Here is a 20,144-nt window from a genome sequence, read left to right on the forward strand (position 1 = left end):
GATGTGTCTGACGTGATACCTAATACAAAAGTCAGCATAGTGATCTTGTTTGCTGTGTACTAATCTTGTTGTGTATCAAATAATAATAATAATAACAACAACTACTACTACTACTACTACTACTACTACTATCTTCCGAAAGGGACTCAGAGTGGCTTACAGAACAGCACCACAAAAGGGCAACACTGAACACATAGAATACAACAAATTTGCAAAAATTATAGACAACACTAATTAACATAAAATAATGACAGAATAATTATCAGAGACAGCTCCGTTAAATAAAATAACAAATAGAACACGACACCAAGTTATAGTAAACACAGATAATAGAAACAGGATAGATGGATGGATGGATGGATAGATAGATAGATAGATAGATAGATAGATAGATAGATAGATAGATAGAGGCAATATGCTGTTTTTGCTGAGGCTCTAGAAACGCCCCCCCCCCCCAAATCTTATTTCCTGTACCCATCACATTTTATGATTAGCGGTGTAAAATTCTTGCAAAAAATAACATTTTAGTTATTATTTTTGCAGTTTCCTTTTTCTTAATAATGTGTTATTTTGGTAAGTAAACAAAACCATAAGAAAATTGGTTTGGTTCACTGGTAATCTTTCAATTAACTGGCACAGCACTCCTAAAGTTGTGTATTTGTTTTTCCCTGAGTGATGATAAAGGCAAGGCAGCATTGGAAAGAAAGAACTGAACAAGTATGTTTTTTTGCATTTGTGCAATGATTTCAATGTTTTCTTGGGCATAGAGAGAGAGGGAAAACAGTTGGACCTCGAACAGCATTTCTGTTTCAGCAATTTTGGCAGTCCAGCCATTTCCAAGCAATTTCTTTTTTTACATCTACTTTGCTCTACCCTCCAATGGTCATTCAGCAGAATAGCCCCAATTAATCTTGTTATTCCATGTTTGTCTGATTTTAAAAGGTCCCATTATCACACCCACCTTTGCCCCTGACTTATCTCAATCACTGCAAATTAAGTTCAAAATGTAGAATAAGTTTGCACTAAATTAACTCAGTGTGGTAAAAGGACAGAAGGGGATCAGAAAAAAAGTATTTTTTCTAAGTAGGTTCGGGCAGAAGCCTTGTGTATTCTGTCTTAATTAATACCTTTTGCTATCTTGATCACATTCTGATGTAGCTTAACCACTTATGTCTCTGTGTCCATCTGTGACAAATGGGAAGGTGTGTTTTGCTCATCCACTAAATTGGTTTTATCATGCTCATTCATATTTTTGGAAATGGGAGAAGGCAATGATAAGTCATTGATTAGACCACATCAAGTCTAAAGGAAGAGCCAATATGCATAATTGATTAATTATGAGACAGTTGCTGTGACAGTATGTTTTTATAATATTGTGAAACCTGAATTTAGTGCAATATTTGTCTGGAAAGATTCTTATGTGAAAAACTTCATACTAGATGCTGGGGAGGGATCGATTTTAAAGAGTTATTTAACACCATAGCAACATAACAACAACCGACACAGGGGTTTCTTTTGGTTTTTTACATAATTATTGAAAAGCTCTATCAAATTTATATTATAATCAGATATTTTCTCTTATATGGTAATGAGTTTTTAAAAATCCTTTTTCTTTTCACATTTTCTTAGACAAGTGTGGCCGCTAATAAAAAGTTGCAATCTGGTGTGGGTGGATGAACATCCAGATTTTGGAATACAGTAGTAGAGTCTCGCTTATCCAATATAAATGGGTCGGCAGAACGTTGGATAAGCGAAAATATTGTATAATAAGGAGGGATTAAGGAAAAGCCTATTAAACGTCAAATTACATTATGATTTTACAAATTAAGCCCTAAAACATCATGTTTTACAACAAGTCTGCCACTTGTTTGGGAGTGTGGCTGCACTTGTGTTGTTGGGCGTGTTGGCCAGCTGCACGTTGCTGCCTAGAGAAACAGTTGTGGATCCGGGCAGTAGGCACACCGCTTTGGATAATACAGAACGTTGGATGAACAAAGGTTGGATAAGTGAGACTCTACTGTACTTGTATTTGCATGTCTGTACATAATGAGATATCTTGGAGATGGGACCCAAGCCTAAACACAAATTTCATTTATATTTCATATGTACCTTATACAAATTACACAACATTTTAATAAGTTTCTTCATGAAAAAAGTTTGTGTACAGTGACATATCAGAAAGCAAAGATGCCAATACCTTAGCCATCCATGTGGACAATTTTGAATTTTGGAGTGCTTTGTAAAGGTTACTTCACCTGTATTTAGTTGTGTAATACATTTGGAAGCTTATACTTTGTTGCTATTTCTATGCACCTGCTTTTGACTATGAATGGTTCAATAACATATAGTAAACACCACATTTGCAAGATATTCCAGTATCAAGATAGAAAGTAATCACCTTCTTCTCTTCTCATCAGCTCCCAGTATGTTGTTAACATAACCTTTGAAAAGCAAATAATAAATTGTTAGTTTATTGGTCCCAACGTGTAAAGTGTAAAAAATAAAATCTACTTATATAATTGACTATTCATCTTACACAGTATTAGCAGTTATTGTTGCCAGTGATGTAAAGTCGAAAACACCTTCTTCTCAGTTTGCAATTAGAGAGGATCAGGTTTCTTCCAATTCAATATAATTATTTTCTTTGTGGTAATCAATAGTCTATTAAGCAGACTTGTAATAAACCTCAATACCTTTGCCACACAAATCCCAAGACAGCAGCTGAGCGTAAATTCGAACTCTAGGTGTTGTGCCAAATAGATTATATTACAGATACTATGTTATCTGTGAGTACTCTCAGATCAGCTACAATGTAAGTTTGGAAAAAATATGCACCCAATTGCTTGCTATTTAAATATAGTAATTATATCACACATATATTTTTGACAACACTATTCATAATTACAAGTCTGAATCATAAGCCGCTTACTCCAGAACAGGCTTTGAGTATTCCCATGAACTTTGGTGGAACTTCCCTGAGGTCTGAGTCAACTATTAGCAATTACTACAAATGTGCCTGTGAAGCTTTCCTACAAGCATAATCTCACCCAGGGGTCAGAACCATGTATTCAGATGAGCCTTAAAATAGGTCTCTGCTAAGTAATTAACATCTGAATCAGAATTTTGCAAAGTAAATAATATCCAAATCAGAACTGTCCAAAACAAGAAATTTGTGAATTCCATCATAAACCTCCAGAGATTATGATGTTTGAATTTCAAGATGTGTCTTTCTAATAATATTAAAGTAAGTGTGATAAGACATACTTCAATGATGTTGGTTCATAACAGGCTTCTTTGGGTATTATGGGGTGGTTTCGATGCAATTGATTCAAAATCTTGTTTTGCAGAGTAAGTACAAACTGTAAATTGCCAATGTGACCCATTCTTAGACTCATTCTAATCATTGTTTTGTAAGACTATGTTTCAAGCCTCAACACCTTTTACAATTACAGTTGTCCTTGTATGTGTACATTGTGATCCGCTCAGAGTCCCCTTCATGGTGAGAAGGGCAGAATTTAAATACTGTAAATAAATTTGCGTTTTTTATTTTTGTGGATTTAAATTAAAATGCTCTTTCTAAAAATCTCTATGTGCTCCGGTATGATTCTATGGTCAGCTAACTTCCTTTATTTGCAGTTTTTCACATTTTTGGGGTCCTGTGACCCTAAGCTCAGCAAATGCAGAAGACTGACTATAATTACTGCTACCATAAATTCTCAAGCTTAACATTGATTCCTAAATGTCATTAGTAGTCCCAACTCTTTCAAGAGGACTTACATGAGTGTTGACTCATCATTCACTTTTGCTTTCATGTGTCTGATCTTACTGGGAATGCTAGTAGAATCCAGATTTGTGAAAACTAATTGGGAGGAGGGGAAGGTATTGCTTTTCTACAAATTGCCTTTCATACTCTTTACAAGCTTATAATGCCTATAAGTTATTTGTTAAATGAGTGAGACCAATTCTTTGGGAAGGTAGAATATTTAGTCAAGTGTAAAATCTTTTTATTAAAGCATTCAGTTAAGTGAGTAAGATTCAAACCTTGGTCTCCAGAATGATAGTCCAATACCCAAACCATTACATCATTCATATATGCAAACCCAAGACACCTCAAAGGTGGAGTCATACAAGGCCAAACCCTAATCTGGCATCTCTGAGCCATCCCCATGGAAGCATCCAACTCTATGTTTACATATTTGTGATTTGATATCTAAAGTTATGTATGTCAAGTACCAATATTTACAAAATATATTATATTTTATTGTGATTTTAAAATATATTTATGCAGTGCATTTAAGACATTTTTGTAGACTTCAAATGTTGTACTAAATTACCACAAATTTTAATCAAACAGAGGACTTTTATTTGTTCTGGAACCTGTCTTCTTCTCAGTTTTAACACAGAAGTCACATTGGTTGCCACAGCAAATTCGTGAATCTAATATTTGAGGGACATGTTACAGCAAGTTGTTCAAAGATTAGTATTTATAGGGGAAACCACATTCACAGTTTTGAGTTATGTTATCTTGGGTAATGAGAGAAATAATGGAAATCAAGCTTACCTTCAAGTCAGCCCAGTTGTCTCAGTGAAATAGTATCACTTTCCTGCTTTTAAATAGTTGTAAGAATTGCCTTATAGAACTCACCCCTAAATAATGCCTTCATATCTCTATTATCTTAAATATGGAACTATTAGGTGGGGAGGGATGGTTGGTCAATCCTACCTTGCTTTGCAGATGATTTTGTTCACCAGTGTTTTATGTTTAAGGCATTACTTAAGTATTTATCCCATTTAGTTCTTTTGAAAAGGCTTATTATAGTGCAGCACAAAATTCATTAATATTAATAAAGGCATTTGCCTTTATCATTCCTTGTTACTAAGACACCAGCTCTGTCGAAATGGATGCTGGCCTTTTGGGTAATACTTTCAATCATTTATCTATGTACTGGCTAGCAGAATTTCAAAAGCTTTGCTGAAAAATATTCAACCTATTATAATGTAAGTCAAGAGTCTTAAGCAATGTAGTTTTGTATTAAATTTCATTATGCAAAACATGCATGCAGAAAGCTGGCACCTTTTAAACGGGAACGAAAACTAGAACCGGAAAATGAAAGGAAATACAAATATTCATCTCTAGCCAGAATATTAATGTATCAGGAAACAAAAAAGATAATGAGTTGGAGGAAAGAAGGGAATCAGTATAATTCACCATGCTGTCATATGACTTTCTTTGAGGACAAGCCAGGAATGTATTCCATTTTGAACATGTTGCTTGTGTTTTGTTAAAAGCATATTTTAAAATTAGTATTTCTTGTTCCCAAACCACATTTGAATGTTCCTTTCATTTCTGATAAAAGTATTTTCGGGAGTGTGATTGGAGTGTTTTCATGTTAGACAGTGTTATTTTTATAAGTCTTTGCAAGTGTGACAAAATTGTTCTTGATAGTCCAACATGATTCATCTTAAAATTACTGTTGGAACGAAAAAATATTTTAGTGTTTGTTTCCATGATCATTTTTCTCTATTTTTATGTATTTCATACTTGGATATATTTCATTGTATAATAGTTGCCACCGCATAATCGTTGGACACCCATTTTTTGGGTGCCAAAAATTCTATTTATGTTTTTCTTGCATAATACACCCTCATTTTGCTCTGATTTTTCCTTCCGTCCTTCTTTCTCTGAAGGCAAGGCAGTTTAAAAACTATAAAATCAAGGTCTCTGAAGTTGCACTATTCCCGCTTCCCTCCTTCTTCTAAAGTAAGGCAGTTTACAATACGTGGAATGGTGTTCTTTCAAGAAAGGAGGAAGGAGGGAAAATCTGAGTTCCAGAGACCTCCATTTCAGATTTTATAAACTGCATTGCCTTGGAGGAAGACAAAATTAGAGAACAATGGAGCTTCAGATACCTTCATTTTATAGTTCTTAAACTGCCTTGCCTTCAGAGAAGGAAGGAAGGAAGCAAGGAAAGGAGGGAAAATCAGCCCCAAATGACTTTGTAGTTTACAAACACATGGACCTTGGATCTCTTGCCAGATGACTTTCCAGTCTCAGGATGATGCTGATTTAAGAAGCCATTGTGACTAGAGGTGTCTTTGCACGCTTCTCTGGGTATGGGATTAATGATGGTGAACTATGACCAGAAGAGTTCAGTTCCAGTCCCCATTGAGCCAAAGAACTCAGTGTCCTTCGATCGGTCCTTCTCTGTCAGCTTGTCTCAAAGGGGTTTATAAGGATATATAATCAGGGAAGAAGAGTTTCTTTAGCTCAGTTGAGGAAAGACAAAAATTTCAAGGCATCTAATAAATAAAAATAATGTTCCAGATTAATGTTGTGCTTTGTAGAAGTAGCTGGCACAGAAGAAAAATGGTCATCATGCTCAGTACATCTGACACTATCTTTTTGCCTGTCCTTTTCATGAACTAATCAATAAAAATATTTATATTCTGCCCTAAATTTAAAGATCTTAGGATGGTGTACAATAAAATCAATGTGGAAGAGTTTAAAAACAGTACCAATAACTTAAAAATACTAAAAGCATATTAGAGATACTACAAGCAAGATCAAGGGAAGTCATAGTCCCACTCTATTCTGCTTTGGTCAGACCTCACCTGAATATTGTGTCCAGTTCTTTGCACCACAATTCATAAAGAATATTGAGAAGCTGGATCATGTCCAGAGGACGGCGACTAAAATGATTAAATGTTTGGAGGCCAAGCCCTACAAGAAGCAGCTGAGCAAGCTGGGTCCATTTAGCTTGGAGGAAAGAAGACTGAGAGGGGACAGGATTGCTGTGTTTAAATATCTGAAAGGGTGTGACCTTGAGGAGGGGCAAGCTTGTTTCCTTCTGGAGCAATGAAGATTCTATCTGATGGTAAGAGCTGTTCAGCAGTGAAATGTGCTGCCTTCGATTCCAGTGGCGTCTCCTTCTCTGAAGGTTTGATGCAAATACTGAATGGCCATCTCTCAGGGATGCTTGGATTCTGTGTTCCTGCATGGCAGGAGATTGGCCTTGTGGTCTTTTCCAACTACAATAGAATCTCGTTTAATCGACCTTCACTCATCCAGCATTCTGTATTATCCAATGCCCGCCTGGATCCGCAGCTGTTTCTCTTTCAGTGGGCCTCTCTGCGTGCCAGGCGCCCGCTGGGAGGGCAAGATGTGGCTGGTGTAGACCTTTTCCCTCGGGCACAATGTCCGACCTGCACCGGCTGCATCTCGCCCCTCCTGGCGAGCACCCGGCGCGCGGAGAGGCCTGCTGATTTTTGCTGCCTAGAGAAGCTTCTCTAGGCAGCAACACATAGTAGGCCTCTCCATGCACCAGGCACTCGCCAGGAAGGGTGAGATGCAGCCGGTGCATGCCAGACGCTGTGCCAGACATGTCTGCGCCAGCCATGTCTTGTCCCTCCTGGCGGTCTGCCCAGAGAAACAGCCAGCCAGGCATGGCCTGCCAATGGGATCATGCACTCCTACGACCTTATTCTGCCAGGCAGGGACACAGTCACATTGGCTCTAGTTCAGGTTATAGTACAGGCATGCTGCTTTATTATACCACATCTCTCCATATCTGATTCTGGCTTTTCCTTAAACTCTCTTTATTATCCAACATTTTCACTCATCCAACATTCTGCCAACTCGCTTATGTTGGATAAGCGAGACTCTACTGTACATGGCTCTTTATTCTAAGACATTTACCAACTAATATCAATGGTTAGCCTCTAGGTTAGTCATTTGCTTAATCGACTGGGTATGCTGCTACTTATGTTTTAGAGGCATGCATTGGGCTCAGATTTTTTCCCCATGAAATTTATTTATTTATTTATTTATTTACATCACTTTTACCCCGCCTTTCTCCCCGAGGGGACTCAAAGCGGCTTATAATAAATAGGCAAAAATTCAATGCCTAAAAACAATGTAAAAACAACAATTCATATAAAACAATCTACAAAACAACAATACATATAAAACAGATACCATTAAAATTAAATCACATTATATAAAATTTTAAGCATGTCCAAGATTACAATCAATTCATCCAGAATCCTCAATAAGTCTTCGTACAGGTCATGTAAAGTCCATGTTCTCATTCATTAAAAGCTTGCGTGCACAACCATGTCTTTAAGGCTTTCCTGAAGCCTAGGAGAGTTGGTATCTGCCGTATGTTGCTGGGGAGGGTGTTCCACAGCTGAGGAGCCACCACCGAGAAGGCCCTGTCCCTCGATCCCACCAGCCTTACCTGCAAAATTTGAGTAAATGTTCCAGGATCTTAAAAAATCATGAACAATGAGAGAAATGATCATACAGGATGCTTGGAAATAACAAACAAATCAGAAAAACCAAAATAAATTCAACATTTTCCCCCTGGCAAGTGGACTTTACCATTACATAATCAAAAACAAAATTCCATGATGACGCAAAATGCAATATAAGTGTTTTTATGCTGCAGTATTATATAGCATTTTCAGTACATTCTTTATTTACTTAATACATTTATGTTCCCCATTTTCTACTAAAGACCTGAAGGTAGTTATTTCTCTTTCATGTTTCATCACAAAGTTTTCAAAGGAATATGTTATTTTAAATTGTATTCTTTTAAATTGTACTTCAACTTTTTTGATTTTATAGACTATATCGTAAATTATTTTAATATGGTTGAAAGTTTAATTCTATTTAATATTAACAGTAATTCTATGAGATAGGTTAGACTGGAATGAAATTCATGACAAAGCATAAGCCTTTTTCTCCACAGTCTCACAGCTTCCTTCAACTATTAATGCTTATAAGTACAGTAGTAAATTCCCCAAAAGGGTATAGCAGAACAGCAAAAAAGTTGGGCAAAATCCTGTTGGTTACTCCCAGCTAGATTAGGCTCATTTAATAAATTGTTGATAAGTGAATCAACAGATAGATAGATCTTTTGGATTCATTGCGTTTATTGTAGTCAGAAATCACAATTGGATTTTGACCAAATATACTAAATAAGCAAGAAGAGATCAAAGGTTATAGAACTGTAAATGGAGATTTAAAATGTCTCCTCTGTCTTCATATTGCACATACAAGAAAGTAGAACTTCTTTCATTTCTGTGTTACAAAATTCACTTTTCCAATTAAGCGCTTACTGCTCCCTATATAACACCACAGAAATGTAACTCAAGATGATTATTAAAAGGCCTGCAGGGGCCCAAGATGACATAAGAAAATCTGTGACCACATAGTTCATCAGACATGGTGTAAATAATGGAAAAACTTCATGTGGTTTTTTTTTTTGCCTTTTTTTGACTTGTGTAACCAAGTGTTCTTCAGGAAAAATGATATTTGGTGCTAATACTCAATGTCTTTTTTAGGCATTTCAGCTTACTATAATTAATAGAATGGAGCGAAACAAATAAAAATTAGGGATGTGCGCAATTTATGTTTGTTTCCTTTGTGCATTCGTTTCGTGTTGACCATTTGTCGACACGAAATGAATGATGACATTTTCGTATGAAACAAAAAGCTACACAAAAATGAAAGCTGCACGGTCATCGTGCTTGCTTTCATTTCTGGCCACATGGTCTCCATGCCTGCAATCACTTCTTCATGTGTCAGAGAAGGAGGCAGGGAGGAGGCGATCCTTGGCCAATTGGAGGCCAAACAATCACTGAAGTGGGCTTAACTGATGCTCAGTCGTTTAGTTGTCTGCGACTCTTCATGACCTCATGGACCAGTCCACGCCAGAGCTACCTGTTGGCCGTCACCGCCCCCAGTTTCTTCAAGGTCAAGCCAGTCACTTCAAGGATACCGTCCATCCATCTTGCCCTTGGTCGGCCTCTCTTCCTTTTTCTTTCCATTTTCCCCAGCTTCGTGATCTTTTCCAAGCTTTTCTGTCTCCTCATGATGTGGCCAAAATATGTCAGCTTTGCCTCCAGTATCCTTCCCTCCAGTGAGCAGCCGGACATTATTTCCTGGAAGATGGACTGGTTGGATCTTCTTGCGGTCCAAGGCACTTTCAGGATTTTCTTCCAGCACCAAAGTTCAAAAGCGTCTATCTTCCTTTGCTCAGCCTTCCTTATGGTCCAGCTCTCGCATCCATAGGTTACTATGGGGAATACCATTGCTTTGACTATGCGGACCTTCGTTGCCAGTGTGATGTCTTTGCTCTTCACTATTTTGTCAAGGTTGGCCATTGCTCTCCTCCCAAGAAGTAAACATCTTCTGATTTCCTGGCTGCAGTCTGCATCTGCAGTGATCTTCGTGCCTAGAAATATAAACTCTGTCACTGCCTCCACGTTTTCTCCTTCTATTTGCCAGTTATCAATAGGTGTAGTTGCCATGATCTTGGTTTTCTTGACAATTAACGGCAACCCAGCTTTTGTACTTTCTTCTTTCACCTTGGTGATAAGGCTCCTCAGCTTTTCCTCACTTTCGGCCATCAGAGTGGTATCATCTGCATACCTAAGGTTGTTAATGTTTCTTCCAGCAATTTTAACTCCAGCCTTGGCCTGAACAAGGAGTGTATATAAGGGGAGGACTGCCCTTAAAGCAGCTATTGCTGCTGCTGGGTACTGGGGCTGGCTGGTTTGCTGTTGCTTTGTCTCGGCTTGGCTTGGCTTGGCTTGGCTTGCCTTTTTCCTTTTGTGCCTTGCCTAGCTGTTGCTGGTAAGGGCACTGGTGGGGACTGGGATTTTGGGTTTGGGGTTTTGCCTGACTGCTTGCCTTATTTTTAAAAAAATCATTTCCTTGTTGGGCTTCCCTTCTCTGTTTATCTCACTGGCTCTTTCTGTACTCTGCCTTGGTCCTCCCCCTCCATTGGGCTGCAATAAGGATAGTCTTATTATTTTTTATAGTTAGTATTTTTTTTTGGAAGACCCAAATGTTTAAAAAGTTGGTGGGTTAAAAGGGGTTGATTTCACTTCTCTAACCAAAATCTGAGCAGGGTGCGAGCATTGGAAGCCCTTCCATTGCCGCCAGTGGCACAATTTTTTTTGGTTTTTTTGTAAGTGAGACAAAAATTCTACTCATATAGATGCCCATTTTCGGAAACGGGAACAAATACGAAAATGAGACAAAACAAATGAAACTACATAAAACAAACAGCAATTCCATACAAATGCACAACACTAATAAAAATATCAATGAAACAGTGGAAAAATTACTCTTTAAAGGCTTGTACTTCTAAATAAAGGTTTTTATAATGCAACTGTTTTGTCTCATTCATGGAATTTTACTGGACATCCAAATATATTTTTTGTTTGTTATTCTCCAATGAAGACCTCCAGTAAAATTCTGTAAAGGAAACAGGATAATTGAATAATAAAAGCTTCATCTGGAAGTAACCTGTATCTTTAGAGGCAGAGGTTTGAACTACTTATGTTTGGCATTGTGGTCACACTGATGCTAAGTTCTGAGTGTAAAAACACCCACAATCCAAAAAAGGCAAGTTTCATGGTTTTTGGTTTTGAAGATTTTCTTCCGAAGAGCATCCATTAAAACAAGAGTCGGTATGAGAAAAAAAAATGGTACACTTAACATATCTTATCATTGGACGGCCCAATACTGATGTGTGATGGCCAGATCATCTTTGTGTTTCATCACCATTCTTAAATAGGTTCTGTGTCTGAGCCAGGGAATATATAGAAGCACATGGCTGTAGTTGGCCCATGATTAGTACAATTCTTTATTTGGAAGGCCCATCAAAGCCCACCCAGCAGCATACTTTGCAGACCTCTTATATGACCATCTATTGTCAGTTAGTTTTGGGTTGGATGGTAAACCAATTGTTTTGTCTTAGTACATCATAGCTGTTGTATAACGTGATACTTATTCCCCACTGAGGGAGTAACTCTCTATGTACTCAACTAAAGATGTGTTCAGTATTTCTAATCATGGAAAGTAATGAGGCTGCCCTGTCACTTTTAATAACAACCTCTACATTTTGGTGGGGAGAAAGCACCACTGTAGACCTTCAACAGAAGGATATTAGAAATGTTGACATTGTATTTACAATGTTGTTGTTGTTGTTGCTGTACATGTCACTTTTGTAAAAGAATAACAAAACAGTCCCCTGCCCTCAGGATTGCAATCTAATTAAGATATGAAACAAAAAGAAAGGGGGATGGTAGTGTGTGGGGAATTACGTCTAGTAGATACTATGTCTTCTTAGCTCTTCCCAAGGCCAGGGTAATGGCAGTTAGAATGCATTTCATATCCTACTGGTCCTAGGCACATACAATCAGGCATGTAGCCAGGGGGAGGCTTGAAGGGCTTCAGCCCCCCCCCCCCCGAAATTCTCAAGGTGGTCTGTGATAAGGCTTTACATTTATTATTTAAACTGTTATGTTTATTCATATCATGATCTGATCACCATGCTCAATATATCCCATATGCATGGGGGTATTGGACTAACGATACAAAAGGTTTGCTAGGGTAGATCCTCTCTCACTTAGACTCCCTCCCTCCCCAAATCAAAATCCCAGCCCCCCCCCCCCCCCCCTGAATCAAAACCCTGGCTTCGGGCCTGCATACAATGCTTTCCAATGTACTGTATATACTCGATGATAAGCTGAGTTTTTCAGCCCTTATTTATGAGCTGAAAAAGCCTCCCCTGGCTTATAATCGGGTCAAGGTCAAGGCCGGCAACGGAGCCTGCAGGCTATTGCTTGCAATATGTGATCTATTTCTCTCTTCTCCTCCCTTATCAGTGTGTTTACTTTTGCAAAGCCTCCCTCGCTCTTAATCAAGGGAATGTTTTGAAAAGAGAAAGATGCCTTTGCAAGTCAGGAAGAAGAAAGATATATATTCATTAATCTTATGAAAGCATTTTCCCCTGAAATATTGGTTAAACTCTCCTATAGGCATTAACCCCTTGCAAGCTTTTGCAATCTCTATGTACCTTTATATATGTATCTATCTATATACATTAATTTTATATATGAATTTTCCCCTCATATGTTTGCAGGTCTTTGCAAATCCTTTATACATATAGATCCATGTACCTGTGTATCTGTAGCCATACATATACATTATTTTTATGTATGAATTTACCCTCATATGTTTGCAAGTCTCTGCAAATATCTATATAAAGAGAGATGTCTGGATAGATATGAATATATTCTTACCTACCTATATATAGGGCTTGCAAATATTTCAGGGGGGAAATGAACACACAAATATATATAGACATGTCTATGGCTTGCAAATATTGTAGGGGAAATGCACACAAACACACACATAGAGAGGGGGGGATTTGCAAATGCTTCAGTGGTAAATGCATATGTGAAATTAGTATCTATAATTATAGATTTATATCTAGCTCTGCATTGTTTATGTAGGCTTTGAATTTTTGCCTGTTACTATGTTGGAAGCCGGCCTGATTCCTCATGGAGAGATAGGGTGGGATCCAAATGAAGTTATTATTATTATTATTAGATTATTATTGATACCATATTGTTTTGGTTGCCCCTACTTTTCCACTTATAGAGCTAGTTTATTATTTCTCTTTGAAATATGGTAAATATTCAAAAACATTTAACCTACTGATGCCTCGATTAATGAAATTTTATTGGTATCTATTTTTATTTTGAAATTTACCCATAGCTGTTACATTTCCTACCCTCGGCTTATACTCGAGTCAATAAGTTATCCCATTTTTTGTGGTAAAATTAGGTGCCTCGGCTTATATACGGGTTGGCATATATGCTTTTATGAGACTGTAACCCTCTTTCCTTACGCTGGTCTATGACCGTAATAAAGATTTGTTGTTTGGTCCTAGGCATGATGGAGTTGCCCCTGCCTCTTCTTTTCTACCTCTAAGCCCATGGCAGAGGCAATTTGGATAGAATGCTTGAGTACAGTTCATAGCATTGTATTATTATGAAGGGAATTTTCATCCTTTTCTATGGGAGGATGTAATTGGTAGGGATAAAGGAAGCTGCCTTATAACAGGTCAACCTCTCCTCATCCACACAAATATTGCCTACTTCAGATAACAACTGTCCAGAATCTTTTGCAGAGGTCTTTCACGTCATCCCATTATCTTACCCTTTTAACTGAAGATGCCACTGAAAAACCTCAGATCTGAGCCTTATCACTGAAAGATTGTGCCTCAGCTTAGAAGCCTTAGTGGCTTCAAGAATCAATCTTTTAAGATGCTAGAGATTACCTTATACTGGTCAGACCATCGATCAATCTAGCTTACACCATCACTAACAGATGTGCTTTAAATGGAGCCCAGGTTTAATTATACTGAATGGTTTTAATTAATACTTTTTAGTTGTATTGTATTTTTAAATGACCGTAAGATATTTTGAACTCCATGGTAGGTTGAAGAAAGGAGATAGACAGACAGACAGACAGACAGACAGACAGATAGATAGAGTAAACACAGGTAGTTCCAAATTCTGCTGGAAAGCTTTTAAAAGAAGATATGAGGGAATGAACCTGGGATTTTCCATACACAATGTATTGTGGCTCTTCCCAGTTGGATTCTTGATATAAATAGTAGAGATGTACTGTATATCTTTGTAAATTCTGTTCTAAATGGCAACAATAAGCAATTTAACCAAGTTCCTTCTCTAAAACTGTGAAGCTTTTATAACTACAGTAGAGTCTCACTTATCCAACACTCGCTTATCCAACATTCTGGATTATCCAACGCATTTTTGTAGTCAGTGTTTTCAATATATCGTGATATTTTGGTGCTAAATTCATAGATACAGTAATTAATACATAGCATTACTGTGTATTGAACTACTTTTTCTGTCAAATTTGTTGTATAACATGATGTTTTGGTGCTTAATTTGTAAAATCATAACCTAATTTGATGTTTAATGGGCTTTTCCTTAATGCCTCCTTATTATCCAACATATTCACTTATCCAACATTCTGCCGGCCCGTTTATGTTAGATAAGTGAGACTCTACTGTATTCACAATTTGGGATTTATTTCTCAAAAAGTTCATGCTTGGGGTTTTTTTTTTGCAAAGACATCAGCATTTTCTGTGCAGAGTGTTTTCTGAACAGCAAATCATGTTCTGTACAAATAGCGTACATACAGTAGAGTCTCACTTATCCAACCTCCGCTTATCCAACGTTCTGTATTATTCAATGCAGTTTTTGTAGTGAATGTTTTTAATACGTTGTGATTTTTTGTTGCTAAATTTGTAAATACAGTATTTACTACATAACGTTACCGTGTATTGAACTGCTTTTTCTGTTGATTTGTTGTTAAACATGATGCTTTGTTGCTTAATTTGTAAAATCATAATGTAATTTGATGTTTAATAGGCTTTTCCTTAATCCCTCCTTATTAGCCAACATTTTCGTTTATCCAGTGTTCTGCCGGCCCCTTTATGTTGGATAAGCAAGACTCTACTGTACTTATATATAGGTCGATCTCATGTGTAAGAAGGGAAGTTTTAGGGACTAATATTACAGATTCAGATATGACCCATGGATAAGTTAAGGGCCATTCTGTAGAGAGGGGAACACATCACCTCAAGGACCTAGTTGTCCCTAACTGCTAGCATTTTCCACACCCAGACATTAAAAAACCCAGTAGTGGCACTGTGACAGAAAGAGTAGAGAGAGTCAGTGTTTCTTTTAGGTTTTCCTGGAATGGAATAAGCTCTCAGTTTCACCACTACACAGAGAAGGAGATGGTTCCATTTATGATCAGAGTTAAAGTACAATACTCATATCTATCCCTTAAATAATTTGACCTAGATATTTTGTGTCGGTATTTTGACTAAAATTTCTAGATTTAGACATGGGCATGTAATATTTATGTCCAGAAAATACAAGGGCTTTTTGCAAAAATTGCCCTATATATATTTTTAGCACAGAAACTACAAGAATCTTGTCTGTTCAGTATTCTCATCACGATTTCTTGACACCCCTTGATATTTTCAGATATTTTATACATTCCTAATTTATAATGCCTTGCAGAATTATGTCTCTTTCCTTGACTTCCACATTTTGTTGAGTTACTGCCAGGATAGATCCGTCCTGATTCTCCATACTGTGACTCTTACTGTGTGCATCTATGGCAGCACTTCTTTATTCTTTGACGTCCTTCTGCCCAGTTGGAAAAATAATGGCATTCTGTGCCTCAGCCACTGAACCACCCTGAGAAAAAGCAATAGTGAGTAAATGCTGACTAAGTAAGATGAGTAAAACTTGGAACTACCCTCCAAGTGCTCTTGGCTGCCATGTTAAACCTTGGCTTGGTGGATATTGGAAGCCAGCCAACTCATCAGGTTGCAAATAAGTTGGGTGCCTTTGGAAAATGTAAGCATTCACAAAAGGTTACAAGTGATTGACCTAAGTTTGCTACTGAGACAAATTTAGTCCATAGATATCATCCATAGGTTAAATTGAAGTAGATAATCGGGGCACTTGGTAGTGTTCCAAAAGTATGGGAGGAAATGCCTCCAGTGGCATTTTCACATATTTGCTCCTTTTACTGACATTCTAGTTCTTCTCGGGGGTAAGTGCTTATTTGCATAACACAAATGTAGTTTCTTCTGGCAAAATTGTAATGTTTCCTCCTCATTTGCCACAGAGAATTAAAAGGGCAAAACTGCTTGAAATGTATGGGGTGATCCCTACTGTAGTGATGCAAACAGTACCACCTAGTGATTGCATCCAAACATCGCAAGAGTTACACGGACAATATTAGAAGCGACAGACCAAAACAGGATTGGAAAAGATAAAGGACCTACTTAAGGGGAGGATGTACATTTGAACACACATCTTCCACATCAACGGTCAAAGTGGAACAATCATAGCAAGAAAGAGAGTAAAATATGATTTTTTTCCTAGTGACTTTTTTAAATTGATTGATTTTAGGGGGCCATCTTAGTTCCCTTTCTGGGAGAAATGCAACATGCACAACAACAACATCGTAGATCAGGAATGGAGGGGAAAGGACACAAATAATTATTATTATATTTTTATCCCACCCTTTTTCCTAAGAAGCTCAGGATGTTATCTAGGTTTTTCTTCTCTGAACTATCTATCTTTTGTCCTTATCTGAGAAATTATAGCCTAAATCTACTGATTTAGTCTTTGATAACTATAGCAAAAAGTGCTGCAAGATGTCTCACAAAAACAAAATTTTTGCAGTTTAATAACTTTCCCCCTGTTTTTAGAACTAATTACGAAATGTCATTTATAACCCAGGAACAAACATCGTGTTACATAGTGTTCTCAAATAGTGTGTCAACACAGAGGTCATTCTCTTTGATTCAGCGGGTCTGGTTTAGTTGGGGCTAAGAGTCAGATTGAATGTCCTAAGATCATCATGTGAGCTTCATGAATAACTGCATATTTGAACCAAAGACTTCTTGTCCAACATCTGGCACTTCGGGGCATAAGAAATGGTCATCTCTCTTTCTTGTTCCTCAGCGGTCAGTAGTTAGAGGCTTGACAGAGTCTCTGAAGGGGAACTAAAGCATTTTAATATGAATGTGAGCATAACATTCAACACATTGTTTACAATAGCTGCTGTAATTACTTCCAAAACATAATAGATGTTTTGAACACGTTGGCAGAAGATTGAGTGGAATAGCACATTAAAACCTAAGTTGCTTCAGATTTATTTCCTGTTTAGTAAAAGGAATCATCCTTTGGTTCATCCCGTTGAAATCAAACGAGAGATTTCCTTTTAAGCTTAACGGGGAAGCTGTGGTCGTACATTTCCAAATAGAAACGATCTGCAAGAAATACTTTACAGATGTCTACCTAAGTAAAGCAGTGTTTACGTTATACTGATGCCTTCAGCTGAATGTTACCGAGTTTGCTTATGTGTACGGATCAGCTCAGGTTATATGGGGTATATTTATATGGAAGGGCAGAACCTTATAGGACTTGGGTTAATATTGGGAGAAAGAAGGGGTAGAAATTAAATAAATATAAATACAGATCAGCATGCATTTTCAATAGCCCATTTTCAAGTGTTGCTTTTTTCCCCTCTTCAGGACATTTATTCAGAACAGCTGGGGATCTGCCGTGTAACCTGTCCACAGTGTCGAGTGCCTTCCCAATGGTCAGCCACCCAATCTTTGGTCTACACACAGCCAGCTCAGGGCATACAGAATTTGGTGGCTTGGGGACACTTGCTACACCCACAGCCTTAGCAGCACATCCCCAACTAGCACCTTTTCCAGGTAACATTCATTTCAAAAGCACTCACTCGACAACGCAGCCATGAATGTTCCTAAATACAAATAGGCACAAATTTTATATATTTCATTGTTGAGTGGAGAAGTTCCAACTTTTCTCATTAACAACCATAATAGGAAGAACATGTCAGTGTTCAGGATGTTTGTGATTAACATTTATTAAGGCTTCAGTCCTATATATCATTATGTAGAGATATGTTTCATTAAACTCAACAGAACTTTCAGTAGATATATGGTATAAAGAATTTCACTGTAATTACTTTGTAGTAAGCCTTGGTACATGTGTAAATTATTGGATGAAATTGTTTTTAGACAATTAATTTTCAGATGGACTTATATAAATTAATGAAGCATTAATCCCAGAATATGTATGTTTCAAAATTCCAGTTATATATTGCCAGTAAATAAAAAAAATGTCTATGTACAGTTAAACAAACTGAGCTCCCTATGAATTAATACTTTCTTCCTTAATACTTTTAGCTTCTGTGTGCAGTTACCCAGAACTCACTGGCATGTGCTTTCAAAATATATGTAAGCATTCACTGTAGTGAAATGACACTAGGACTCTCACCCTCATGGTTTAGAGACAGATGTGAAAATGTGATAATAAGAGTAAAAAGGAAGCAATAAAGAAATGAACATCATTATTCTTTGGCAGTTTCATGGTACATCATTATTCTTCCAGGAATGGGTAATCATGATAGAAAGATAATATTGTAAAATAAATGCAAGTTGGTTGCCACTGGAAACTTGGTTTCTCCTATTCTCGTGAAAACAACATCAGTTACAATAATAACATGCCAGCAAAATTAATAAATAGACTGTAGACTTCCTAATAGTTGGCTTTTCAAGAATGTATCAAAGACAGAGACCAGCAGTGAATGGGGGTGGATTTTTTTTTTTTGCATCCTTGAGATTATTAACTACATCCCATTGGATTCAGTTGTTTCCAAAGAACTGTGTGTTGAATTGTGCTATAAGTATCATTTTAATGATTATGCTTATTTGCCAAAGTGATTGCAAAACATTGGAGAGATTGCTACAGTGTATCTTATTTATTTGTGGCTTATATTTAACTTGTGAATGATTTGAGATAAAATGGAAGCTCATGGTTCTGTTGTGATGTGGACTGTTAGGAAACACTACATTGAATGTGTAGGTAATAAATATACAGACTGAAATTTAAAAGTGTATTTAATAGCAGTTATCATCCAGCATGGCTGATAGAGATAATTTACCGATATTCCCCTTCCTCTTGTCTAGTCTAGAAGATTTGGGAACACTTACAGCAGATTGAGTGTGTATGTGTATAAGGATAGGAAAGAGAAGTATAGACTGGGTTGTTGTATGTTTTCCGGGCTGTATGGCCATGTTCCAGAAGTATTCTCTCCTGACGTTTTGCCCACATCTATGGCAGGCATCCTCAGAGGTTGAGAGGTATGGAGAAACTAAACAAGGAAGGTATATGTATATCTGGAAAGTCCAGGGTGAGAGGTATAGACTGTTTGTACTAATGGAAGTCCATTTACACTGCAGGGAATCCAAAGGGATTACAATTATTTTCGGGGCAGTAAATGTCTCTTTGACAGTGTCCTACCTCATTGATTTTTTTCTCTTGTACGTCAAATGGTTCATGCATTTTCTCTGTGATAGGTATTGCTGTCAGTGGCATATTTGTGCTCTACTGCCTTTTCATTGACAAAAGAAAAATTATTTCCTGTTGGAAAAAAACACATTTGATTTTAATAAAAATTGTATCTTAGGATTTTTTTAGGATTAGGATCAGAGCCTTTCACCTACATTGGTTTGCAAGAGAGAAACAAGGCTCCATAAAAACACCCTCTGGACACAAGTTTATCATAGATTACTCTTTCTATAAGGATTTTCTTTTCATTTAGAACATCCTTTTATGTCAACCAATAAAGTGATTTGAACTTATATGTATGCGTTATGTATACATATGTGTTATGTATGTATTTTATT

At 37.2% G+C, this 20,144-nt stretch overlaps 1 protein-coding gene across 19 annotated transcripts in view; it reads left to right on the forward strand.

The window, feature by feature from the left end:
- The window catches only part of baz2b (bromodomain adjacent to zinc finger domain 2B), a 286,844-nt gene that overhangs the window by 171,366 nt on the left and 95,334 nt on the right, over nt 1–20,144 (forward strand). For 17 of the 19 annotated variants that reach the window (XM_062969086.1, XM_062969376.1, XM_062969200.1 and 14 more), the window contains one exon: nt 17,958–18,146. The exons of the other annotated variants lie outside the window; for them this stretch is intronic. In XM_062969086.1, coding sequence (XP_062825156.1) covers nt 17,958–18,146 — 189 coding nt within the window. The remainder of the gene's footprint in view (nt 1–17,957; nt 18,147–20,144) is intronic. 19 annotated transcript variants of the gene reach the window in all.

This window comes from Anolis carolinensis, chromosome 1, assembly GCF_035594765.1.
Source record: "Anolis carolinensis isolate JA03-04 chromosome 1, rAnoCar3.1.pri, whole genome shotgun sequence".
NCBI lineage: Eukaryota > Metazoa > Chordata > Lepidosauria > Squamata > Dactyloidae > Anolis > Anolis carolinensis.